Below are 27,547 nucleotides of genomic sequence, written 5' to 3'. Positions count from 1 at the left end.
AATGGGTTTCAATTTCTAGTCACTCTCTTCCAAGCAAGCTCATTGGCCATAGTTCTGCATACAACTAGCTGCTGTTTTCAACAGCTGGGTGTTAAATCACCATTGAGAACAATATTGGTAATAACCTTCCCCCCAGCTCCCAATTTCCTGGTAACTCAGTCCAGCAGCTTAGAATGCTAAATTAGAAATGCAATAAACATGCACATACAATAAAATAAGTTTTATTCATGGATTTGTAGCCCCATTGAAAGTTAAAAACACAAATGGCCTCTTCTTGAAGGCATCATGAAGGGGATTACAGTAGATTAAAATAAATGAAAAACATGTAAATGTATAAAAGTAGAATGCCACAAGACATTGTTAAACTGGGTTACTTCTGTGTTGCTGCTAAATGTCCAAAGGCACAAGCTTCTAAAATTCATAGATGAAAGGATGGATCAAAAACCTTTGAAGCGAGTAATTGCGTGGTCCATAAAATGGTGTTGACTGTGGACAAAGTTCATAATTAGCTAATATTTGGTATTTATGAGACCCAAGATTCAGGGATATTGTTCAAAAGAGGGGGAGGACTCTCTGAGATCATACCCATGGGAATGGAACCAGCTAAAATACATAAGATTAGTTTTAGGATATCATTTTCTTATAACTCCTAGATATGAACTATATCCTAGATGGTCTTGGGATGTCCAAATTTTGACAATGGGACTAACATAGATTCTCTCTCTTCAAGATTATAGAAAAAAAGAAAACCAAATTCAAGGGAATCTTGTACATGTTTGAAATTTTGTTGGAACTGGACCCAGAAGGAGAACCCAATGACTTAGCTCATACGTTTCCTTCAGAGGGCCCTCCTCAACCTTAAAATATTTGGTCTCTTCATGGAAGATAAGAAAAATGTTCTAAACTGGCAACCTCTGAACTTATCAACCCCTCCTTCCATCATAGTCACTGGTTTTGTGCCTGAGCTTAGTAAAGTAAAATCAGTTCTGAACTTAGCAAAATAAAATCCTTATTGTCAAGAAAAAAAATCCCAGGGTGAGGAGAGATTTATAAGACTAGTAGGTATAGGGTCTTCCTCATATTAACACCAAGTATGGTATGATACAAGTACAAGAGAGAGAACTCAATTTAACCCTACTTATATATCTCTGCTACTGACTGTATGCCATTCAGACCTCATTGGGGATTTAGAGCTTACCTATTGTTACTTGCCCCAAATAATCCATTTTTTGCTCATAAAATACCCTCTTAGGCATTAAATATTAGCTTTTGTGGTTATTCATACCCAAGATTCTCTGAAGTGGGCATAGCCACATCTCACACAGTATCTGTACTCTATCAAGAACCAGTGTTCAGCAGGTGGTGCTACGATGAAGACATTGCTCATCTCGGTGTTGTTAGAATCATCAGGTGAGGCATAGAGGCTTTGAAAGGAAAAAAAAAAAACAAAAACAAAGCCAATTAAAAAGTAACACAAAGACTTAGGATATCATTCCTGAGATTGAATGTTGGGCCCACTGTTACTAGGCCTTGCTTTAACAGCTATAAGTTTTTATTTTGTTTTAAGAATAACACATTAGCACATTGTGCTTGTATAGCACCCTCGGCCCCTCACCCCCTCACCAAATCCTTCATTGTAGGATAATAAATGATGCGTACAGAAACTGTTCTCTGTTAAACTAAGAAAAGCTATTTCAGGAAGATATTCACGGTAAGTTTTGCTTGAAAATAATAATAGGTCTAAGGCAAGATTTTCCTAGAGTCTCTTGAAGTTTATTAACATGTTACCAAAGAGCTAATAAAGTCCTATTCCTTTTATTCAAAAGACTACATCAGTCAGGAAGCAGAGAAACAAGAGCTTACTAACCAGCACAGCATGCTAGATCATAGCGACGTAAGGTAGTGGTTTTTGAGCCATTCTACCTAGAATTAAATCTAGGACTGTCTAGCCATGTGATGTTGACAAATCATTTAATGTGTCTGTGCCCAAGTTTCTCAGACATTAAACAGGGACAATATTATTGACTCATGCCTAGGGTTGATAATAACAACTAAAATGCCTGAAGTTCTTGTAAACTTGTGGTTGGCACACAGTAAGTGTTAATAAATGAAGTTATTGTTATTAGCAAGGGTCAAACAGCATTTTTGCTCAAAAACTGTTGCCTGACAGAAGCTGTGCTTAGCAAACTTTCTAACCTTTTCTCCCTATTCAACTCCCACTGGCTTATAAGAAATTGTATATTTACTGCCTAAACTATAGAATTTTTCTTTTTACAGGCTGTTGGATACTGTTTTTCTTTTAATTTTTTAAGTTTCCAGAAAAGAAAGGTATATTTTGGTCCACTCTCTAGGAGTGGAAACTATAGGGGAACAATTTTACCTTTTCTAGGCTTTCTCTCTTCACTTTCCTCTGGGGAACAGGAAAGTGTTATCTGATGGTAAACTTGGGAAAAGGAACTGATGATGCTTCGTTTAGTCTCACTGCATTTCTCTTTGTGGAGCCAGGCTGTCTTCAGGGGGCCACATTCTGGTCTGGTCTGCAACCAGGGGGCCAGCTTACTGGAAAGGATCTTTGCAGGCAAGGGGAAGACCTGCAATTTTCCAGTACTTCTTTCCCCTGGGTCAGCAAACTCATGTCATGGTGGACTTGTAAGAGGGTTTCTAGTTGAGGACCTAAAGCATCGTTTGCCAATTGGCTTTATTAGAAATAAAGCTACATTCTGAGCTACATCTTCTATATCCTATGATTTATTACTTAGTTGATTTCAAATAGAGGCAGGAAATGTGTTCTTATTTATTTGACCTCCCAAATCCCAACTCATCTGCACAACTCAGAGCTTCTTGAATTGTGGAAGAGTCAAAGCCAATCTGTACACCTAAGAAACCTCCATAGATGATGTGTTTCGAGAGCTGGGGCTGTGAATTAGGTTTGGCAGCATGTCCTCATAAGCCATAGGAGAGTAGATAGAAAGAATCGAGGGTCTAGAATTAAGAGGCGAGGTCCACTCCTGGCTTTGTAACTTCACGTAACTCACTTGTCTTGAGTTTTGACCTTTGAATAGTGAGCTGCCACAGAAATTAAATAACATTGGCAGACACACTGTAAAGCTGAGAAGCTAGACAAAAACAGTCATGATTTTCAATTTCATGATTTCATCATTAACAATAATGACAAATTTCAGCAAAAAGCTATTGGTATTTAAGGGAGGAGCCAATGGGTATTTTGGACTGACCTGGGAACCGTACACTCCAAACGAAGTTCAGCAGAGATGAACCTATCCTTTGGTGTGTAGGTAAGCCAAGAGTAAATGACAGTTCCATCAAAGAAGACCTGGTGGGAAAAGAGACCTTTGAAATGTGTTCATCTGTCAGAACATATTTTAATATATTCAAATAAAAGATTGGCCACTCCGATGTCTCTAGAGGTCATGATATTTACCCCAATTAAGGTAATTAAAGTTCTCTCTGGCAGAGCAGAGGCACTCAACTTCACCAGAAAACAGAACAGACACACATGGCAGAAAATTTTGAATAGAATTGGCAACTGAGGGTCAGTCAACCCCGAAAGTTTTATGTTAGACTCTTCAAATCAAAAGTCTAGGCAAGAAAATGTTTTCACAGCTGCTTAGGAGAAGAATTGTTCCACAAGGAAAGGATTTTCAAAAAGACAGTTATTGTGGGGTTTTGAAATACTTTATATGATCTCTGAATTAAAACATGATATTTTCTCTTTACTTCTGGTCTCCAAATCCTTGAAAACATTAGACCAAAAGGAGGACAGCTAATTAAAAATTATGTGTGTGTGCTAACCAACTGAGTTTTCTGAACATAAAGTATGTGTTCCTCATAGGGAACATTTGAAATACGTTTGGTGTTCAACAAATGAGATAATTCCTATCATCATATCATCCTAGGTTTAATTCTGTAACTATTTGCATGTATTTCCATCTAACTTTTTTAGCCCTCCTGTGTTGACACTATTGAGATCATACTATATGTTAAGTTTGTATATCTTCTTTTTTCTCACTTTCATAGAGAGGTTCTCATGTTGTTAAATTATTGTATAAATATATCAGCTGCATAGTATCCTATAAGATGGATGGATCATGTATTTTGTGGGGTCTAAATGATTTATCTGGTTCAGCAATTCAAATCAAGGAATAAGATGGGAAAAAGGCAATTTTAAAAGTATGACATGCCCTCATCTGGATTGTATAGCAGTGAAGCCAAAGTTTAGGCTGTTTCCATTGTCATGATTCTAAGCTCCTTAGTGAAAGGCTGCTTAGAACACTAAGCAGGGAGAAAAGGCAAGTCTGATGATTTAGCCCAGGACATTACTGGCAATTTAGGCTGGATAATTCTTTCTTGGGGGGTGGGGGTGCTGTCCTGTGCACTGTAGGGTGTTTAGCAGCATCTCTGGCCTCTACTCACTAGAAGCCAATAGCACCCTCCCCACCCACTTAGTTTTGACAACTAAAATTGTTTCCAGACATTGCCGAACGTCCACTGTGGGGCAAAATCATCCCCACTTGATAATTACTGGTTTAGGCTATTGCCAAGGACAAATGCTTTTAACCACAGAAAGTATCTCAAATGCCTTTGGATCTCTGAATGGCAGGTGTAGAGAAGCATATCTGAGTCACTAGATCTCACTGTGGGGGACTAGGGCTGGTGCAATGGCGTGTCTTGGACGAGCATAAACTGTGCTCTCACCATAATACCTATGGGTCAGTGAAGAGGATCCATTGAAAGAACTTCATGCCAACATGTCTGAGTTATCCCTTGCCTGTGACTTGAAGGCCAGGTTCCTGGCAGAAAATATTTAGCCCCATATTTAAAGCAGTGCGAATTAAGTTGAGATAAATTGGATATATTATACTTACCTTTGGTGTGATAGAAATCTCCTATATCAAAATCTTCCAAGCTTTCCTTACTCCGATGTTGATATAATATGGGTACATTTCCAATAATCTTTTGTGAGATACAAAAGAACAAGTAAACTCTATTTCTAGTTCAAGACCCTCTCAGATCATTCTCTTCTCCAAACTTCCCTGGCAATTTTTTTTAAAACCATCGTTATACATTCTATAATTCGAGTTGCTAATCCTAGAGTCATAATTGAAAATAAAACAAAGGGCTGATTAGAATAGATGTCAGCAAATCTGGCTCTGCTATATATTAATTTCTGGAGTGTAATTACATTGCTGGCGTTTATGCCTCAATTACTTAATGTACATAAATGGGAATGACATCAACCTCAGAGGATTATGAGGATTAGAAAATGTGTGAAAATGCCGGATAATGTATCATGCTATACATTTAATGGGAGTTCTACCCTAATAGACCATACGCTTCACAAGAGAAAGATCTTGGAGTTTCTTATTCATTCTCAATGTTCTACACATATGTCTTTGGTGAATGAATGGAAACAGAAAAAAGGTTTTTCGTGTTCTTTCTAGGCATCTGCTCAGTCTGTGGTACCAATTAGCAATACTAGTAGCATATTATAATAAGAACTAATGTAAAGCAATGCTTCTAAAAGTTTTACAGATGGTACGAGGTAAAATGATGTTTCTCTTACCTGTGTGACAATTCCACAGAGATTAACAGGATAATGAAATTCAAGTTCATCTGGTCGCACTCGAATTGCCTGACAGCCAGTCCCCAGAAGTAATTCGTCAAGGCCTACTAATTCATCTCTATAAAATAGTGCTCTTTTGGCAATAGCACGGAAATGAAAACGGCTACATTCCACCAACACTGTTAAAAGAGGCAAAGAAAAAAAAAATCAGTCAGCAATTCTCTTTCAATGAACAGCTCAAAGAAGTTTGAGCAGGATTAGGTAACATGAAGGAAGACCGTGTTCAGCTAAAAGAAATGAAGCTTAGAGATTTGTGTAAAAACTAATTTCCTTCACGGTACTACATCCCTCTTTCTACCTCTCTCAAACAGTCCCCTTTCGTCCCTGGCAGTCTCAGAATGGCCAGAATCAACTTGCACAGCACTCAGAACTTTTACATGAGAAGGAACCACAGTGGCATCTCCTTGAGCCTCTTCATTTGGTGGAGGAGCAGAGGTCCATGTCTTTATTAGGGCGCTCATGCTACGTCCTAAGTTCCCCAATACCTGGTGTCCTTGGAAAACTTGGACTCTCTGAAAATAGATCCCATGTTTTAGCTTTTTGCCCATGGCTGTGTGCCACACAGAAGCAGATATGCCATAAATATGGAAAGAATGAAATGACTCTTTCAGAGTCACAGAACTAATAAAGAGCTGAGACTGAAAATCATGCTTGGTTCATTGCTCTTTGGACTACCTTATATTACCTTGGAACCGCAGACTGTTACGCCTGACCTAGACATCCCCCCTCGTTTGCGAGTCATCTCTCCAATTAGCTACTAGATATCCAAGTGGATATTTGAAATAGTCCTCTCAAAAGTTGCATGTCCAATACAGAACCCTTGATTTTACCACTCTTTCTGCTTTCTCTCCATCACAGTCAATAGCACCACAATCCATCCAACTTCCAAGCCAAGAGATGCTAGGATTTATTCCCAATTTCTTCTTTTCCTTCCTCCCTGCATCCAGTCTACCACTGAATCTTCTCACCTTTACCTTCAAAATTTATCTCACGTCCATTCACTTCTCCATGATCAATGCCCTGGCCCACACTACCCCTGTGTCTCTCCTGGACTACCTCAGTAGCCTTGTAAAGGGGCATCCTGCTTCCAGTTTTGTTCTCCTTCTAGAGCAGCCTAAAATGTGAACACAGATAAAATTTTTTCACCGGATTGCATACAGCTCTCTAATTGCTTCCCATTGCAATTTGCCTAAAATCTGAAATCCTGATGGCCCGTAATACTTTCATTGTCCTGGTCCCTGAATCTCTCTCCACCTAACCTTCCTTGATTCACTAAGCTCTAGCCTAGTGGGTCTCAACCTATCAGACTCAATGCTCTAATTTTATAATAAGCAATTTTAATGCTCCCTTTATTATCCTTAAATAAAACTCATAGATAATCTATCTACACACATTTCTTAAAAAGTCACTATCATTTACTAATTATAGTATAAAAGAAATAAAAGGAAAGCAATGTATCATAAAGTAAAATGTATATCAATGTGTAGATACTCAGGGAGACCTATAGAAGTACTCTGACGCTTACATCAGAGTCATCTTGGGTGAGACTGCTGCTAATACAGCCAGATGTAGAGCTTTCAAGGACCAGAGTAGCCTTCCATTCTCTCAGTAGTGAGAGTTTTCCAGAATGATGAACATAAAGTTCCAAGCAAAACAATATGCCATTTTCCCTTGGTTTATATGTATAACCTGCATAAAAAGACTCTTTGTTTATATGTAAATGAAGGGTAAATTCCAGGTTCAGATTATAAACAGGTTGGCACCTATATGAAAGAATGGGGAAATATTTGAAATTCTTATGGGACAATTCTTTGCTGTATGGGATTGTACCTTGAATTGCAGGCTGTATAGCATATTTGCTTTCCCTCCAGTCTTGTTCAGAATGAAGCAGCATAAATTTCAACATGCCCCAGGGAGCAGTGCCTTTTGGTTTTAATAGCCACTCTCTAGCCACACTGACCTCGAGGTTCATCGAGGTTGCCACCCTCTTCCCAATTCCTTATACCATGGACTGCTTTTCCTCTGGGTTTTTGCCTTGATGTCTCCTCTTTCATGTCCTAGTTCAACGTCACCTTCTCGGAAGACCTTACATGAGTATCCTTGTCAAGCAGTTTTTCTTTTCTTTTCCATAATTATTGCCATTTCACATTACCCTATTTATTACACTATCATTCTTATCATAATCTGGACTTAGTGGTTATCTACCTATTTATAGTGTCTATCTCCCCAAATACAATACAGGATCCATAGAGATAGAAGCTGTTTACTGACATATTTTTACTGCCAGCAACAGTCAGATATATGGTAGGTAAATAGATGAGGAAAGAAAATGTGAAATGGAAACAACATTCGGATACCGTCTGTTCTAAATGCTGGAAGGACAGAAACAGAAGTGTGTCATGGACCTTGCTTTCAGGAAAGGAAGAAAGATCTCACTCAGGTTCTAGACCTGTGTGAGGGTCCTGAAGTATCATGGTGTTACTATGGTAACAGAAGTAGCCCAAATAAAGCTGCCTGAGCCTGAGTTCACTAGGGCAAGATTCAGTATTAAGGGTGAGCATAGGGTATAGAAATTGCACTAAAGTTACTTTGTCAGCTCTAAAGCATAAGGGACACTTGACAACAAGCCCTGACAGTCTCATATGCTTCTTTTGCCACCAGGTATATCCTACTACTGGTAAAAAAATTTGTTTAATTCCGTTGTATAAAACTTTGAGAGTTATTTATATTTAAAAAGGACCTGCATATTCATTCTTTCTTTGGACCATCACATTTCTATTATTATTTTAAGTTTGAACTTCTTAATATCCTTGGGAAATTGAATAAGCATCCTCCATATTTGACAGACGAGGAAAACAGGGACTCAAGGGCTTTGGGTGGCCAACTTTAGAATCTGGCCAGAGGCCATCTTGGCACAGTCAGGCCAGGACTCCACCACTTCAGACAACTTGTTTACGAGGGATTATTTGCTTAGAAATTAATTCTCCCTTCCACAATCCTTCATCAATCTGAAGTGGTTTTGTGAAGATGATGGCAGCTTGGGGAAGGGCACCAGGCAAGGCTTTGAAAAGGTTATTATAGGGTGGTCGAGATCTTGAGTCAACAAAAATATAGCAGATACCCAGCATGCTATTCTCATCTCCATTACTGCTACCCTGGTCTCCTCGTTAGGATTTTCATTGTGAGTAGGAAAAAGAGCCAAGTCCTTAACATGAGCTGCAAGACCCTGCCCAATCTGGATCCTGCCTCAGAAGCAAGCCAGGCCCTGGTACTTGGGATATGGCACCTGAGGGCAGGGCCAGGTGGGGTGGGGAGCCAATCTGTGCTGCTCATTATGGGGTGCCAGCACAAAGTGAGGTATCCTCTTTGATTTCTTTTTCTACCCGCTTCACTTCTGAGTCCTGATGTTTCAGTCATAAACCCAAACATCCCATTCCTAGCTTTCACACAGTGTCTACATTTTTCATCAGCCCTCTAATAACCACTGTGACAGCACATTACCCTAAATATCAGAAAGGCTTGCTTTCAGAGAATGCTCTGTGTGAAGCGAATGGTCTTCTTGCTTACACCCATCCCCCCACCATCTCAAAATTCTCCACTGCCCTGTCTTCCCCTTTTCAAATCACTTTCAAATCACTTTTTTTCAACCTTTCTATTCCATTCACATTGGCATATTTCATCAGCCTGGACACAGATCACCACTTCTGAAATAGTGGCATTTTGCAAAACCTTTTTTTTTTTTTTAACTTAAAGGAAAAAGCAGAGTGTTCCCTGCTCCCCACCACCCAAACCTTCCCCTAAGTAAAGATAATGTCATCCCCAAGGTCCTACCTCAAATATGACTTCTCCAGGAAACCTCTCCTGCCCCCCTAGAACCACATCAATTCCACTTGTTACGTGCATTCGTAATCCATCCTTACTTTTACTTTTCCTTCTGAGCATTTAGAATAGCTTATGTATCTGCAAGATTTGTTAAGTTAAAATCTGCATCCTTTGAGACGACCAAGTCTCCGTGGTCTACACGGCCTGGGTATGTTATGGTGGGCTCTGCACCGGATTCTCTCTGGGTGCTGGGGTGAGACTCTGCAACACCAGCGGGGAAACAAGCAATCTGAAAGTCCCTCTTTGGGGAGCAATTAGACGCATGGGATCTGAGGGTAGCCTGAGGTCAGTCTTTATGGCATCCTGAAGGCCAGTCTAGGCCGTACCCAGGTGGCTGCGGGGAAGCACTGGAGTTTTTAAGAAGGAGTTTGGTCAGAGTCGTATCTTAAGAAAATTTATGCAGTGACGTTCTGGAGGCAAAGAGAGGCAATTAGATGAGGGAGGCCAGTTAAGAATGTGTGATTAAGTAATCCAGGTGTGAAGTGGTGAGAGAGCAGAGAAGACACCAGCAATGGGAAGAGGAAGTCATGTGAAAGAGCAGATGGTCCCAGGATGACTTAGTGGGAAACTCCATTAGCTGACAAGTAGGAAGAAATGGGAGGAAAAGAGGAGAGACTAGTTCTGAGAACCTGCAGAGAAAATAACAACCACTTGAGTGCAATATTCCTTCACACATTCATCAGCGTTAGCTGGGTCCAAGGGGAAGATAAAGCATGGGGCTATGAGGGTTATCGAGTTCTTAATTTTTAGGGGAGGCAATCAAGTCCAAGCACCAGAAGCTCCACGACTCATGGTCATGAGAAACTACCCCTTCAAAGCACCATCAGTCAGGGTCCACTGTAATACCTGGCTCTTGTCCAGAACACGTCCAAATCAAGGAAGCAAGTAGCAGCAGTGGCCCTCCTAACTCCACAAAGGCCTTCATTGTGCTGGACCCGGGGCTAAGAGCTCTTCAGGCAACAGGAAGTTGAGAGAAGCTGGGAAACATGAAGTGTTCTTATAGCCGATGCCACACTCAGATGTATTCAATTAACCCAGTTTGCCAAAGAGAGAGAAAGCCTTTAAACATATTGTCAGCTCCAGCTCCTGAAGTCTGACCCTTTCTTGATCACTTGGGGATAGAAAACCCATAGTGTCATATAAAGTGAACACAACACAGCTTTATGTAGTGACCGTAGAACTGTGTTTTCCAAGACCTTTGAAGTGCTCAAATAAATGTCATTTGCAAGCCAATTTCTGATACTATATGGGATGACTTAGGGAGGCCACAAAGCTCTGACCTGATGGTGTATTTCATCACTCACTGTTGGAACCATTTTTTCCCAGTTTATGTTTTTTATTTTTTAAATAAGTTTACTTGGGATGCTGGTAGAGTCTGCACCAGTAGCTGTAGGACTTGCCCAATATTATCAACCCTGGAAAGAGAAGCCAACAGGGCCAGGAGGTCCAAACTTGACTGCTTCTACATTTTGTAAACAATCAACCTGGTAGAGTCTCATTCTCTTACTTGATTTCTTAACATCCTCTTCAGAGGTCAGACAGTGTAACTCTTTGATATAACCAGGATTTACATATCCCCAGAGAGACACTGTGGTGTACTAGCTCCAATGGATGCTCCCAGGTGAGCAATGAGTAGCTCCTGGAGAGTCTGTTTAATTGGAAGATTTTCAAAATTCCTATGATCTATGAAAATTTCTTCAAGTTGGTTCCTATGAAAATATTTATTAGTTTCTCCAGTAGCATTGTTCTTCCCATACTGGGATTTATACAATCCCAGTGTGCTATCATGTGCCACATGATGCACATGTGGCTGTGCTATCATGTGCCACAATATAGTCAGAGAAAGGATGGATATGGAAAAATTTCCTGGAGAATCTGTCAGAGAGGTACTTAATGATTTATCTGGAAAACAATTTAAAATGATATTTAAAATGCAAATAAAGAGGATGGCATTGTGGAAAGGAAAGGCAACTTCTATGAATACTTAGAATAAAACTGTATTTCAAGCATGCAGCTTTTAGCTACATCCCCATACACTATGGTGTTGTTCATTTTCTCCCCTGTTTCACCGATTGAGAAGCACCAGATAGTTAGATCCGAAACGTCATTGATTTTAGAGAATGACTTTAAAGTTATTCCAGGTCCAGCAAGCCTAGTAACTAAGTTTTACGTGTATTCAGTCAGCAGTGGTGGGAGATTACTATTTACTAGGTGGCTTTAAGAAAATCCATGAAATAGTATAAAAGGCATGTAATGCAAAAGGTTAAAAATATAAAATTAAAGTCCCATCTAACACATTCCTTGGTGATAGCCATTGTGATCAACTTTTTCTAAAGTTTTTCAGAGTATGTAATGTATGTTTATTTTGCTTTGAGGAGCTCAGAGTCACTGCACTGAACTCCCAGGGGTACCAGAGAATATTTTAAAATTTCCAGGGACACAGTGATACTTGACAACTGTCAGGCGCTGTGCAAACTACTAGCTCACAGTAACCCACAGTTCCAACATTTGATGGCACAAAGTCCTTTTAATGAGGCCATGCCTTTGTCAAGCTGGGGGTGCAGTGGTTGCTGTGATAAGAAACAAAAGCAATCACCGTGGGAAAATCAATGTGGAACAAAAAACAAGAGTGTTGATGTCCAATCTGATTTTAGGATTTGAGAAGCTGTGCGTTGTTGAACGGGCATACACATTCTGTTAGTAATTGTGGTTATTTACACAATAAAATAAACATATTAAATTTTCTTTCAATGTATGTGTTTTAATGTTTTCAAATGGCTATGAAGTTGTTAGGGCTTAAATATTTACTAAGTTAGTTTTTACATAACTATTTAATAAATGGAGCCAGTAGGTATTTCTTTTGACCTAGAGATGCTGTAAAAAAAATTACTGAGCCATTAAGAGAACTGTGGGAATGTTCGGGATTCTCTGCGTAACTTGTCACCTATCCTGTAAATTTTCCAAGGGAAATAATTCTTTTTGTAAAAAAAAAATCTGGCAAAATAGAAATGGAACTTTAAACCCAAGGCAAGAAGAAGGAGAGGATGTAGATGCTTATAGGAGTATCTTGACACATATAGGAGATGCAAACAGGAATATCCCTTTCAGTGGCTCAGTCTCTTGAGCCTCTGGAAGGGAATGTTGGCAGAACCCTGGTCCAGGGCTTGCTGAGAGTGAGACTGAGGTATTCTGTCTCCTTTACTCAGGGAGACAGGCCTGTAGGTGGGACCACTGAAAACCTTAGCTAGTGAGAGATTTCCTTCTTTCTTTTCTTATTTCCTGCCTGCATACAAGTGTTAATGGGACATAGCTGAAATATTTTAGTGTTACTAGCCACTTAGCTGAGAGTTAATATGAATCAGTTAGGTGTCTGGGGGCCACGTTGGATATAAACAAACAAAGGACAGAGAAGTACAAATGACATAGGGTAGTGATTTAGTGGCCCTGTACTGGCTACACCCTGCTCCAAATACAGAGTCCATTGTGTACTTAGCCTGCTTGTATTAATTATTTTACTAACTAGATGTGGAGGAATCTGTTCTAACTATGACTTATAGTCCAGAAGCAATAAGTAAAATATGACCAAATAAAACTTGAAAAAAAAATTAAACAAACTTTGAGGCAAAATTATCACAAGTAAAGTCAAAAGGCAAATAACTGCCTGGGAGGAAAATATTTGCATCTTATATCACAGATAAAAGTGTAATCTGCCTAATATATAAAGAACTCTATAACATAATAAAAAAGAAAAAAAATTAGAAAGATGGGCAATGAAAATGATATATAAATAAGCTTATGAGATCTTTTACTTTACTACAAGGACACAACATCATTTATGATTTATTATTGCCAAAAGGGTTTAACTTAAGTCTAATTATGAGGAAACAATCAGACAGATTCTGAGTGTGAGTCTTAAGACAACTATCCATGATTCTTCTAAAAAGACATCTTCATAAAAAACAAAAAAGTCAGGAGGCACAACTCAGCAAGATGAAAAATAACTCAATAAAAATCAGCAAAATATATGAACAAACACTTCTTCAAAAGAGATATACAGACAGCAAAGATGCACATGAAAAGTTGTGCAATATCATTATTTATTAGAAAAATGCAAATTTAAACCACAATGAGAGACCACTACATACCTACTAGAATGGCAAAAATTAGAATGACCCATAACACCAAGTACTGGTGAGGATATGGAGCAACTTGAATTCTCCTAAATTTCTGGTGAGATTCTAAAATGACACAATCATTTTGGAAAACAGATTAGCAATTTCTTTACAAAATTTAAACATACACTTGTCATACAACCCAGCAATCCCACTTCTGAGTATTTACTCAAGAGAAATGCAAACACATCTATACAAGGATCCATGTATAAATGTTTATAGCTTTATTCATAATAACCCCAAACTGGAAACAGCTTAAATGTCTATCAACTCATAAATGATTAAACAACTAGTGGAACAGACATACAATGAAACACTACTCAGCAATAATGAGGAACAAACTACTGTTGTCTCTAACAGCTTGAATGAATCTCAAAAACATTAAGCTAAGTGAAAGAAACCAGATGCAAAAGGCTACATACTGTATGATTCCGTTTAAAGGACATTTTGGAGAAGACAAAATTACAGGGAAGAAAACAAACATGTGGTTGCCTGAGGATGGAGAAGGGAGAATTGTTGACTGCAAAGAGGCATTTGGGAACATTTTGGGGTGATGGAAATGTTGTATATCTTGATTGTGGTGGTTACATGATTGCACATATTCATCTAGACTCATGGAATTGTAGACTTAAAAAGAGTGAATTTTACTGTTTGTAAATTTTGCCTTAATTTTTAAAAAGCAAGAAAAAAGGTAATAAAAATCTAAACTGAAAAAGTCGAGGCGTGGACTTCAGTACATTATAGAAGATTAAAGAGATATAATAACCAAAAACAATGCATCGATCTTTATTGTATTCAGAATACAATAAATAGCCATAAAAAGACACACTGAGGACAATTGGAAAACCTTAAGTTTGGCCTGTAGGTTAGATCATCACCCTCAATAAGTCTGGACGTTTCTAGAACCTCAAACATAGTGGGTAAGGAGGAGAAGGTCCTATCTCACCTGCCTGCTATTTCCTGTACTCCAAACCATTGCGCTCCAAAAATTGAAATATATTCTTACTAAGACTTATATTATTAACATAATTTCTGTAAGTACTAAAACTTAGTTTAAAATGTTTTTTAAAAGAGTACTTAAAATAGAGAAAGGATATTTTTGTTCAGGGCATAGAAAGCAAGTAGGGATTTATTAAAAAAAAAAGATCATGAAAGCCTGAAGATAGAGGCTGATGAGTAGAATTAAGAAAAATAATATAGAGACATAGACAACCACCTCTTCATTGCCTCCATCCTCACACTGAAAGTACTGCTCTGCTAGAGAGTTAACCAGGTAATTTAAAGATTTAAACCACTGATTTCCTTACCAGTTTGCTAACAATTTGCTAAAAATCACAGTTTTGCGTATTGGCAGTGTCAACCTTCAAAATCAGACACCAGTGTAAGAGGCAGAGCGTTTATTTGGGAATCAAAGAATTGCAATCCAGGGAGCACAGATTCAAGTAGAAACCCAAACATGTCCCATGAGGGGGTAAAAGTCAGGGGCTTCTAAAGGCAAAGAAGGGAGGTTGTATTACAAAGAACCTTAATTGGAGTTGGAGGCAGAGAGCTAGTCTTTGCTAACCATTGATTGACTATTGATTCTATCTTCAGAAAGTCCACAATCCTCAGTCTTTGTGATCAGGGTGTCCATTCTTCTGCTGACTTCTCAAACAATTGCTTGTAAAACAATTGCCATTTTGGCTCAGTCCAAAGGTTTGGCCCAGTCCAAGGTTCAGTCAGCAAGGCAGTTTCTCTGGAAAGGCAGCTCCGACTCTATTTTAAAATGGCTTCACTATTGTCAATTTTGACAGCAGATTTGGGGGTTAAGATTGTGTTACTGAAAGTTGGAGACATTGATGTACGTACCTGCGCACAAAGCTTGACCCTCATTGGCCTGTTTTTAGCATTGTCCATCTAGATGGCAAGATCTATGTAATGGTGTTTTAATATGCTTTTTATTCTAATACACATATAATTTAAAAAGCATAATTATTATTAAAATTAAAATATATTTATACCCATACTCAAGTGGAATGTAAATATTTGGTAAACTCTTAAATAGAAAAAAATGTTAATTAACTGTATTTCTTTCTTTTTTACTGCTTCTCCTCTCCTGATCTGTTATCGGATACCAGGTTTGCCAAGTTCTGCAGATGTGAAAATACAAGGGAATGGTCCCTGCCCTTGAAGATCCCATCATTCAGAGGCCTTTACTTTTAGAACAGACTGTGAATGTAGCTATAAAATCCATATAATACTAAGGATAGTTAAATGCATTTATCTAATCATTTCTAATTTCTGCTTCTCGTATTCTATTAAAACAGCACAAAATTGTGGAATTCTAGTAACTGGTGAGATAGAGGGGAAAAAAAGCAGAATGCATTTAAACCAAATATTCATTCAGATTCCTTTTCTTAATATGATTTTGAATTTCTCATTTTCAGTTGCACCTTCCGTTTTGAAGAGAGGAATCTAAATGCTGCAGAAGTCTTTTCATGCTTTGCTAAAAATGATTTACAAACCAGCATAATTGGTATTACCTGAGAGTTTGTTAGAAATGCAGAATTTCAGCCCCTACCCCAGACCTTCTGAATCAGAATATGAGTTTTAACAAGATCCACAGGTGATGTGTACGCTCCTTAAAGTTTGAGAAGAACTGCTAATGGGCATCAACTCAGCATGTCCTCTGAAGACAAACCCTTTAGAGCAGTGATTCTCAAAGTGTGGTCCCTGGACACTATTGGCATCACCTGGAAACTTGTTAGGACTGCAGATTTTCCAATCCACTCCAGTTTTACTCAATCAGAATTGGGTGGGGCTCAGCTATGGGAGCTGAGCTTCAATACGCTCTCCAGGTGATTCTGATGTCTGTTAAGTTTGAGAGCCACTGTTTAGAGGTTGGTTGGTAGAATAAGGTGAAAGTAGGAGAAATCAGTCCTGTAATCCCCAAATTCTCAGGGCTTTGCCTTCTCAGGTGCACAGGACAATTAAATTCTCTTACAGTTATTTTTTTTTTTAGTGCTCAGACAGGGAGATAGACATTACAAGATAATAGAGAGTTTTAATGAAATAAGCCTTAGTGCCTAAAAATAACTCCATATTTGATGATTTAGACTCTAAAGCGAGTGAAGCAGAGCCTTCCATTGATCTTTGAATCACATCTAAAAGACCTACCTCTTATACTTCAATAGTCATCATTACAATTTGTGTGTGAGTTTCACAGGCACTTTTGTAGGCTCACAAAATTCCTTGTTCCGTGAGAACACTCAAATAGCACATTTTACTTTACTTTTGCTCACATTATTTGATATTTGAATAAAAGTGTTGTTTTATATAATGAACTAATGATATATTTACGGCATGTGTGTGCTGTCTGAAGTTGGTAGTTAATTACTCACACTTAAGTGTGGTTCAGCCATTTTGGCTTATAAGGCCACCTCTCCTCCCAACTTCCTGTTTCCTGAGTGGGATTTTGTTTCCAATCGGGGCCAATGAAGACTTTCGTGGGGTTAAGAGGGCTCTTTCTCCTTTTTTCTATGATATGGACCTGTGCTGAGGATTGGTCAGGTACAACATATGACTTGGAGACTAGGAGTTTCTGAACAAATGCTGAAAGATGGGGGCCTCCAATGTGGCTTTTGGATTATTCACAGTTTGGGCCTAGTTGACTCCTAGAAATAGCTAAGGATGCGTGAAGTGCAGGTTTCTTTTAGATGCTTGATCTTGGGATGTCATGTTTCTTCTCTTGAATACTAGTCGTGAGACTAGAGAATGTGCCCAAACTTGAAAGTTTCTTTCTTTCCTCAACTCCTCTTCTCTTCTGACCCCTTTCAGACCATGTCAGGTTCTGGGGACTTAAATAGTTGAAGTGGGTTGAATATAAGGAGACTCCCACGGGTGATGGCAGGTCCTCAGGACTCTGTTGAGTGTGACATACAGGAAGGAAGCCTTATCAGATGCTCAGTTGTCCTTTACATTATTCTTTATAAATCCATTGTGTTTGAGAGGGAGCATCCAGCCCTTTCTATGTGGGGTGACCATCTGGGTTTTCCTCATGGCTTCCCTGTTTTGGCACGGAAAGTCTCCTGTCCTGAGCAAACTGGGATGGTTGGTCACCCTAAGTATAAACTTTGGCTGTCAGTTTCTGATGTTGAAATTTCAGAGTTGCAGTAAGAGTGTGTGTGTTCTTATCAAGTTACCTGTTTGACAAGACCACACAGACCTGCTGTGTGTGTACTTGTAAGGATCTCAGTGTATTCATTATTCTTTCTTTCTTTCCTTTATTTAGGAAATATTTAAAACAGACAACTATAAGAAATCATATAAATAATCATTGACCCACTTTTGTGCCATCTCAGCCATAATGCTATCGGCTAGAAATGCCTGGGGGCACTCACCTGGGTCCTGGTGTGAGCCACGAACAGGCATCGCCTCTTTCCCAATCTACATTATGATTGGACAGACCTTTTGGTTCTTATTATGATTGCAAAATTCCCTTCTGCAATAACCATTAGGAAACCTTGAAGAAAAAAAGTTTATTACTTACAGGCCCTGGGGTGTACCAGACACACCTGGGGCCACACAGAGGTTGCAGGGGGAGAGAGAAAAAGAGCATAGGCCTGGGGTTCTGCTTTTATTGGGGTCGAGGGTGGGAATCTAGGGTTTTGCGAATTTAAAACATAGGAGCGGGAATTTAAAGTGCTGGAAGAGAGAAAAAAAAAGTGGCCCAAATGGCCAGTTATCTAAATCAACCAGGGTTTCTAAAACAAAGGAACCTCACGGTGTAGGGTTGGGGCTACGTGTCCCGGCTCTTTATCTAGTCGTGTGGCTGGCAATGTGTTTATTCCAGATTGCCTTCATTGAAGCAGATGCCTCTTTGAAATGTATGCCTTGGCAATGAAAGCTTAAGTCAGGCACCTGCATTACAAAAAGAAAAGCCAATTGTCAGGGCTTACATTAAACCCACTATCCAGCTTTATTAAATCCATAATAATTTGCTACATTTGCTTAAATTTTGTTTTCTGATAGAAGTAAAAGTTCAGGTAGAGTTGAAGTCCTCATGGCCATCCCTGATGCTATTCTCTTCCTCTTGGCCCAGATGTGAGTTTGGTAATTATTCATTTCTCGGTGCCTTTTACAGTTTTATGTCAAATTTATGGATCCATAAATACATTTTGCAGGCATTGCACTTTAATTTCTGTTTTATTCTACAGCTTTTTTTGGTTCAACATTAGAGATTTGTAAGTATAGTTTTGGTTTGTTTTAACTACTATATGGTATTCTATTGAATGAATCCATCGTAAATTGTTTCTATTCTCCTGTTGATAGGTAGAATTTTTCCGATGTTTGGCTGTGACAAGTAGTGTTTGTGCTTGAGTATTTTTTGCATACTCAGGAATAGAATCATGAGGCCACAGGGTGTGCAGATCTGAAAACCAACTCAGTCTTGCTCAGTTGTTCTTGTGGTGAGCCAGTTTACAGCCTTCCTAGAAGAATGAAAGCTCTTCCTTCTTCTGGTTTTTGCCAACACTTGGTGCTTATAGATGTCTTACTTTTTGACAACCTGAGTGTGAAATAACAATAACCCAGGCTTTAAATTTTTTTAACCTTTTTATTTTTAGATAATTGTAGATTCATATGCAATTGGGTAATACATGACAGTTGTATAAAAATAAGGCAGAGAGATCAAGTGTACCATTTACTCAGTTTCATCCAGTGGTAACGTCTTGCAAAACTATAATATAATGTTATGTCAGGATATTGACTTTGTTACAGCCAAGTGACAGAACATTTCTATCACAACAAAGATCTCTCATGTGCCATGTTGCCCTTTGGGAGCCATTTCTACTTCCCTCCTGAACTCCGTCTGCCAACCTTCCCCTCCTCCCATCCCAGTCCTTTTATCTGTGGCAACCATAAATCTGTTCTTCATTTCTATAATCTTATTTCAAGAATGTTACATAAATGGAGTCATACAGTATATTAATTTTTGGGATTGGATTTTTCCACTTAGCATAATTCTCTGGAGATTCATCCATGTTGTTGTATGTATCAACAGCTCATTCTTTTTTATTGCTGAGTGGTATTCCATGGCATAGATGTGCCATAGTTTGTTTAACTATTTATCCATTGGAAAACACCTGGGATGTTTCTAGTTTTTGGCTATTATGAATAAAACTATGATAAATGTTTGTATACACTTTATGTGAATGTAAATCTTTATATCCCTGGGATAAATGCCCAAGAGTTTAACTGCTGGGTCGTATGGTGGTTGTATGTTTAGTTTTTAAAGAAATTGAGAACCTGTTTTCCAGAGTGGTTATATCATTTTACACGGCCACCAGGAATATATGAGTGTCCAGTTTCTCCACATCCTTGTCAGCATTTGATGTCATATTTTTATTTTAGCTGTTCTGAAAGGTGTGTAGTCATATTTCACTGTGATTTTAATTTGTAATTCCATAATGGCTAATGATGTTGAACATCTTTTTCATGTGCTTATTTGCAATCTGTATATCTCCTTCAGTGAAAAGATTGTAGGTTTATATAGTTTCCATTTGGCTAGTGAGTTCTCAGTATCCTCTGGGGCTCCTTCCAATATCCTAAATGCAACTGAGAGAATTTATCTTTAATGGGGACTAGATACATAGTCAACCTGACTCTTTTCTCTCATGTCCTACCCAATCCCATAATTTCTAGGTTATTCTAATTCTCTTCTCCTGGAACCTAGCTCGGATAGAAGATTCTATCAGAAAATTGTTCCCTTTTTCAGATTAAAAGTAATTACTGTCCAGGTATTTCAAGTTAGAAGGGGAAGGATAAAGCACTATAGGTACTCAATTTCTATAAAAGCCTAGTTGCTAGGTTTTAGTTTTCTGGATAAGTCTTTATTGCTGCATCAACACTCAGTGCCTCCTTTTATATATCATCAAGCTGTGGATACAAACATGGAAACAATGGCTTGCTTAGAGGACTTCAGTTCAACATGGGAGATCAAACATGCTCTACACTTAGCATGAATGCTATAATATAGATATATTCTTATGATGCCAGCTCTATAAAAGACAACTGGAGAGTTGGATCATAAGGTCTTATTTTGTATTAACTTTTCATATATTGATTCACTTGAGAGGCTCTTTGAAAGATGTATGTTTGTATGAGTATTTTCAGAGGACAAAGCAAAATATGGAGACCATTTTTTACAGACTTGCTCATTTCTAAGACATGTTTTATTTTAGTGGAGGGATGATCTCTTCATTTGTATTAACTGGCTATGCTAAATTTTTCTGAGCTTATTATGTAATAGCAATATTAACAGAAAGTTTCTCTTTTCTACTTCTTAGCTGTGCAAGTACAATGCACCAACTTTTGGTTCTATGCCAGGATTAAACCCACAATATTCCACAATTTGTATATGAACCCCAATGAAGCATTTCTAGGAGATGACTGCCCTGTCACTGACGTTTGGCGGGATGTTTACTATGAATTTTTCTACCATCCTCATGACTGTGGCATCGTAACCAAAGTAAGAGAAGTGGCTATTTTACCTAAAACCTGAGTGTTTTATGATTCCTCAACAGACCTATAAACCAGAAGTCACTAAGTTTCTATTTGTAATATGGCTAGACTGATATCTCTAATAGTCACATTCAGGACAGAGGAAATTAAGGAAGGAGATGATAAATACTTTTTTCTTCTTGTAGGGCAGTAACTACAAACTCGAATATGTCCCTCATAGATATGAAACTCAGTGATGGAGCAAGTCAGGGAGTTGACAGGTGTAGGAAGAGAAAAGCATTTTCCATGCATCACAAGTTTCTCAAGCAGTTTCTCAAACTAGTGAGACAATAAAATTCATGAAATTTGGCCAAGGGCAAACAGAAGAAGGGAGTAACACTAGGCAAGCATCAGAATGTTTAATACTTTACCAGCCACAAGCCCCGTTCACCAGAGCTTTTGGTGTGCCTTAATGGGCACACTGAAAGATCTGTTATGCAGACCACTGCTAAAAATATAGTTGGAATTTTGGCTTAATTTAAAATGAATTTTAAGTTCATTTTAATGAATTTTCATTCAGTGAAACTTTGCTGTAACGTTATTTTCACTCTCCCAAATGAAATGTTAGGAGAAGTAATAGAACTTTGTCAGGCCTAGCTGAATGTCACAGACTGGTGTCCACAGAAAGCAAAATTTGAGATGGAATTGATCATGCAGAATGTTTATTAAGAAGTGTCCACTTTTATGCCAGTACCATACTGCTTTGATTACTACAGCTTTGTAGTATCGTTTGTTTTTTTCCAGAAGAAATTGTTCCATATATAGCCGTAGATTCAGTGTGTCTGTGGGAGGAAGTGAGTTCACCATCTTCCTACATCACCATCTTGAACTGGATGTAGCATAGTTAGAGATCAGGGTGTGTGATGCCTCTGGCTTTATTTTTCTCGGGATTGCTTTGGTTATTCAAGGTCTTTTGTGGTTCAATACAAACTTTAGGAAAATGTTTCCGTATTTCTGCCATTTTGGATTTTGATAGAGACTACATTGAATCTATGAATGGCTGTGGGTAGTATGGACATTTTAATAATAATTCTTCCAATCCATGAACATGAGAGATCTTTCCTTTGTGTCTTCAATTTCTTTTATCAAAGTCCTGTAGATTTTGGTGTATAGATCTTTTACTTCCTTAGTTAAATTTTTTCCTAAGGATTTTATTATTTTTGATGCCATTGTGAATGAGATTGTTTTCTTTATTGCTTTTTCAGTTATTTTGTTGTTAGTGTATGGAAATGCAACTGATTTCTGTATGTTGATTTTATATCCTACAACTTTACTTAATTCCTTGATTCACTGAGTTTTCTGGTTGAGTCTCTAGGACTTTCTATCCATATGATCAGCAATTCCACTTCTGGGTATATATCCAAAGAACATGAAAACAGGATATCGAAAAGATATCTGCATTTCCATGTTCATTGCAGCATTATTTATAATAACCAAGATATGGAAACAACCTAAATATCCATAAAAGATGATTGGATAAAGAAGTTGTGATATCTATATATATAGTTGTGTGTGTGTATGTATATATACACAAGTTGTGCTATATATATGTCTCTCTATATATGTCTATATATACACAATGGACTATTACTCAGCCAAGAAAGAGAAGAAAATCTTGCCATTTGTGACAATATAGATGGACCTTGAAGACATTATGCTAAGTGAAATAAGTCATGCAAAGAAAAATATTGTATGATCTCCTTTATATGTGGAATCTAAAAAGCTGAACTCATAGAAAGAGAATAGAATGGTGGTTACCAGGGGCTGGGAGGTGGAGGAATTGGGGAGATGTTAGTCAAAGGGCACAAACTTGCAGTTAGAAGATGAATGAGCTCTGCAGATCTAATGCACACATTGTGACTATAGTTAACAATCCTGTATTATATACTTGAAGATTGATAAGAGAGTAAATCTTAAATTTCTCACCACAAAAAAGAAACGATAATTATGTGATGTGATAAAGGTGTTAGCTAATACTACAGTGGTAATCATATTGCAATATATGTGTATCAATTCAACACATTTTTTAAATTATTTTTTCTTTTTTTGTGAGGAAGATCAGCCCTGTGGTAACATCTGCCAATCCTCCCCTTTTTTTTCTTTTTTTTTTTTTTGCTGAGGAAAACTGGCCCTGGGCTAACATCCGTGCCCATCTTCCTGCACTTTATATGGGACGCCGCCACAGCAAGGCTTACCAAGTGGTGCGTCGGTGTGCACCCAGGATCCGAACCAGCGATCCCTGGGCCACCGCAATGGACTGCACGCACTGAACCGCTTGCGCCACGGGGCCGGCCCCTCAACACATTTTATACCTTAAACTTACACTATATTATATATCAATTATATCTCATTTAAAAAAGTAAAAAAAGAAGTGTCTTTGGGATCAGCATTTATGAAAGGAAAAAGAAAGAAGAAGATTGGGCAAAGAAGGAAGCTGAGCTGTGATGTATGCCCAAAGACAGCTTTGGCTAACCCTGCAGGGAGCTTCATAGTCCTCCTGGATAAGTCACTGGAAGTGGGCCACCCAGGAGAGGGGTGGGGCCTTAGGGAGAGAGCTCTCTGCAGCTGTGACAATTCCTCAAGGGGCGGAGACATGAAGGCTATCTGGTGACAGTATTCCAGCATCTGGGGTGACTGGCCCTTTACTGAAGGGGGATCTGGGAGGCAAATTACAGGTCCACCACAAGAATTTGGGGAACATCATCAACTTTGATACAGATTGGAGGGGAAAAAATGCAGGGGGAAGTATCCATATATTAACTGAAGCATCTGTGGGTGGTGACAGTAGGTGAAATCCATTTGATCTATCCTTATATTTTCAAATTATCTAAAAAGAAGCATGGTATATCTTCAGGGAAGAGAAACATTATATTTAAAAGCATATAATGTGAATAACTCCTTCTGATTCATCTAATCCTCCCACGGAGTCAAGGACGGGGCCTTATATTGAGAATCACATGTTAAACATTCCTAGGAAAGCATTTTGCTATTAAATGTCTTAACTCCTTCCCCCCAGCTATTCTTCCTATTAGGCGCTTACCAGATGCTGAGAACTTCATCACTATTGTTCCTCACCACCGTGATTGCTGCTCTTTTTAGAGATAAGGAAACAGACTTAATTGTTTAAACAAAATTCCCAGGGACTCATGGTGAGTAGAGGCAGCTCCCGGATTCCAGCCTGGATTCATATGGTCTCAGAGCTCATGCCCTCTACCACTGAGCAGTATTCCAGCTACCACGGCGTTTCTCCAAAAGAGGTGTAAACACACTTTCTTGAACATGAATCACAAAGATCCTTTCTCTTTCAACTAACAAGTATTAGTTGTCTTTTATGTACAAGCACTGTGCCTGACTTGAACCCATCTGTCCATTTGGAAATGGCCTGATGTCCCACAAACAGATGCTGTCTATAGTCACTTCAGTGAGAGTGTGGCCATTTTTAGAGAGCTTGAAGGATCCATACATTCTTATTCAAATGCCTTTAAATTTCCTGAGACGCTTGAGACAAACATGTTTAAAACCTGTCTTTGTCCCCTTAGACTCTCCAGGAGACTCTTCTGTTTAAAACTAAAATCAAGTATATCTCAAGAAACTCCAGCGCCCGAGCTGAAATGCCACTGTTGTGTGTTGTCCGAAAGTGAGTATGGCGTGCCAGACTCTTGTCCTGGCCACTGCCTTCATCTTTACCTTCCAGATAAGAAACCAAACCTGATGTATGCCAATTATACCTTAATTAAAAAAAAAAGAAAGAAACTAACCTGAAAGTTTAAATTGCCTAACTGGCGAAGGAGGACTCAAAACCCAAATGGGAAGACCAATCTGTTGATCCCTGGCCCTGTATTCTTCAAAAGTTATTAGACTTGTCCCCTAGGATATAAGAATACTAGGAACAGTAAAAAACGGAATGATGATGATTCATTGTTTGATACAAGTATCAGGGTTACTGAAAATATGATGGATCTTAACTAGCCAAATCAGGTTATTGTAGTTTTAAGTTTGAGCCCACATTCAAGATTTCTGAAGGAGATAAACAAGAAACAAGGTCTAAGTGATACATAAACTCACCAAGGAGTTAAAGATCAGTAGGTACTGTGCTGGGCTGAAGATCTGGGGAGAGAGATGGAACTTACTAGAACAAGATCCACAGGTCAAGATTAGATTTCTTTTGTATCTTATTGATTGAACCTTTTGAGAAAGTCTAAGATAATCAAGCTTTAGATCATAACAACTTTGATCAGGTCTTAGCAAAATTCTGATACTCATCGGGACTTTCTTTGGGCAATTTTTCCGTTAGAGTTTTCTGGTTAAAATCTTGAACTGAGATTTTTCTTTTTTCTCTCAATGATTATAGGAAAGCCACACTACATAGGGTTCTTCTCACAGATAATAGTAATAATAAATGGGAGCTAACATTTATTAATCATTTACCGTATTCCGGCACCGTTCTAAGAACTTTCCTTGTATGACTGTGTTTGTTCTTCATGACAACTCAATGAGGTAGATACTATTATGCCAATTTATGGGTGAGGAAATTGGAAATTGAGGCACAGGGAAATTAAGTTATTAGCTCAAGATCATTTGCTGGCAGATGGTAGAACCAGGAAGTAAACCCAGAGTTTGGTTTCTAAGCCCATGCTGCTTAGCACCACAAACACTGCCTGTAATGTTCTGGAACAATAAGCAGAAATGAATACAACCACTCAGTAGGAATTCGGCCCCAAGTTCAGTCTTGTAAACACTAGGGTCTAAATAGTTCCTTAGGCTTATGTGATATTTCTCTTTTCTTGTCTCATTTTAGTCAGTATCCTCTTTTAAATGAAGTTAAAAGGAGAGATAATAAAACCGGCAGTGCTGCCAAATGGGAAATAAAAATAAAAGCACTTGTTGCAAATGAAGACGCGGAAGTTGCTTTTGCAGTGCGGTCATGGTAAGGGCACTCAGAGGTGGCATTTTATGATTTTGTCCAGGCAAGTCCTAGATAAGAGCCCATACAATTGGCAAGGAAATGTCATGTATTTGTATTAAGAGGTATTATGCTTAAAGAGTTCAGGAATGGCAAATTCATGCATTTCCTGTGTTTGTTGAAGGTATTGCTGATCATGGTGGTTTTGTTAATCTGTCACTAACTGACAGGGATCCCATATAAATAAGAGCTGTCCTTCTAGGGCATCATAGGAAATTCTATGGTCAATGCAAAGGTGAAATACCCATCAATTCCAGTGTCAACAAAATTCTGAATCTTAAAACAAAACGAGTGTCAAACTGCGCTTACAAAATGCTAGCTTAGATATGGTGATAATCTCTGGGGAAGTGAACACAGAAGTGCCATAAAGCTTGGTTGCAGCTTCTTCTAGGAAGGGCCAAGTGCCTATAAGGCAGTACAGTTCTTCATTCTTAAGTCACATATGAAGGAATATTACAGAAAATCCACAATATTTTCATCTTGGGCTATTAATGAAGGGATGGAGCTATGTTTTACACATGGTACTGGGATAGTCTTAGAACATTTTGGATGTACTTGGTTTACAGAGGCAAGAGCATCCTTATTCACTTATACATGCATTGCACTTGAATTATTATACACTTGGTATGGTCTCAAGGATAGATTATTTCCTTTCTTGCAAATTCTTCTCTTCCCTCACCTTCAATCTTCATCCTCTCTCCCCATCCCCATCCCCTACACACATAAACTGCTTTACTTATGAATAGCAGGTTCTTAGCAAGAGCTAAATAATGTTTATATTGGAACCAATTGTTTTTTACTGTCTTTTTCCATTTTAGGGAGAATCTGAATGTTATATTCCCTTGTGTATCAAATGATGTAACTTTACTGCAAGAGAAGAATTGGGTTGTTCACTCCTATGTTCAGAGGCAAATCTGAAGTGACTATTCATGACTAAGAATTTTACGTGCTATTTTGTAGAAATCTCAGAAGCTGGTATGGAACTTAATGATACCCCAATTCTCTTCCATTAAAAAAACTAATTTGCAATTTTAAATAAAATGGCATGTTGCCTTTTTATATTCCCTTTTCTAAAAAGTCACTGCCTCTGCTTTTAACTTTATGGAGACTTATTTATGAATAAAGTGTGTCCTATTACATGGCTGGCTCTAATTATTAAAGGGCTGACGTGTGTCATTTTAAGCTATGATGCTCACTATAAAGAGGTTTTTAAGGGTAAAATTATTAACTTTTCTTTCCTTTGTGGCTGATTCATACCCTTAGCTAAGGTTTAGTCATGGTTGGACCTGGTAATAGCATGTATTCATTTATTTATTCCACGAACATGCCCTCCTGGAGTTTATATTTTAA

The 27,547-nt window shown here is 38.4% G+C and overlaps 2 protein-coding genes across 2 annotated transcripts; one reads left to right on the top strand and one right to left on the bottom strand.

The window, feature by feature from the left end:
• Nucleotides 1-247: 247 nt before the first annotated feature.
• Nucleotides 248-6,102, bottom strand: LOC131395301 (oocyte-secreted protein 3-like). Its single transcript, XM_058527231.1, has 5 exons — nucleotides 5,940-6,102; nucleotides 5,582-5,760; nucleotides 3,234-3,331; nucleotides 1,286-1,424; nucleotides 248-486 (listed from the first exon to the last, which is right to left on the bottom strand). Exons 1-5 carry the CDS (start codon nucleotides 6,100-6,102, stop codon nucleotides 412-414), a joined length of 654 nt encoding a protein of 217 aa, XP_058383214.1. The 3' UTR covers nucleotides 248-411.
• An 11,066-nt stretch (nucleotides 6,103-17,168) lies between these two features.
• OOSP1 (oocyte secreted protein 1) lies at nucleotides 17,169-27,054 on the top strand. The gene is given in 6 exon segments (XM_058527230.1): nucleotides 17,169-17,244; nucleotides 21,021-21,202; nucleotides 24,774-24,871; nucleotides 26,033-26,130; nucleotides 26,133-26,161; nucleotides 27,016-27,054. Coding segments are annotated over 6 exon segments (522 nt in total).
• Nucleotides 27,055-27,547: the final 493 nt, after the last annotated feature.

The sequence above is a fragment of the Diceros bicornis genome, chromosome 31, assembly GCF_020826845.1.
Source record: "Diceros bicornis minor isolate mBicDic1 chromosome 31, mDicBic1.mat.cur, whole genome shotgun sequence".
NCBI classification, from domain to species: Eukaryota; Metazoa; Chordata; class Mammalia; order Perissodactyla; family Rhinocerotidae; genus Diceros; species Diceros bicornis.
Note: the sequence above shows the minus strand (reverse complement) of the source record. Positions and strands in the feature narration are given on the sequence as shown.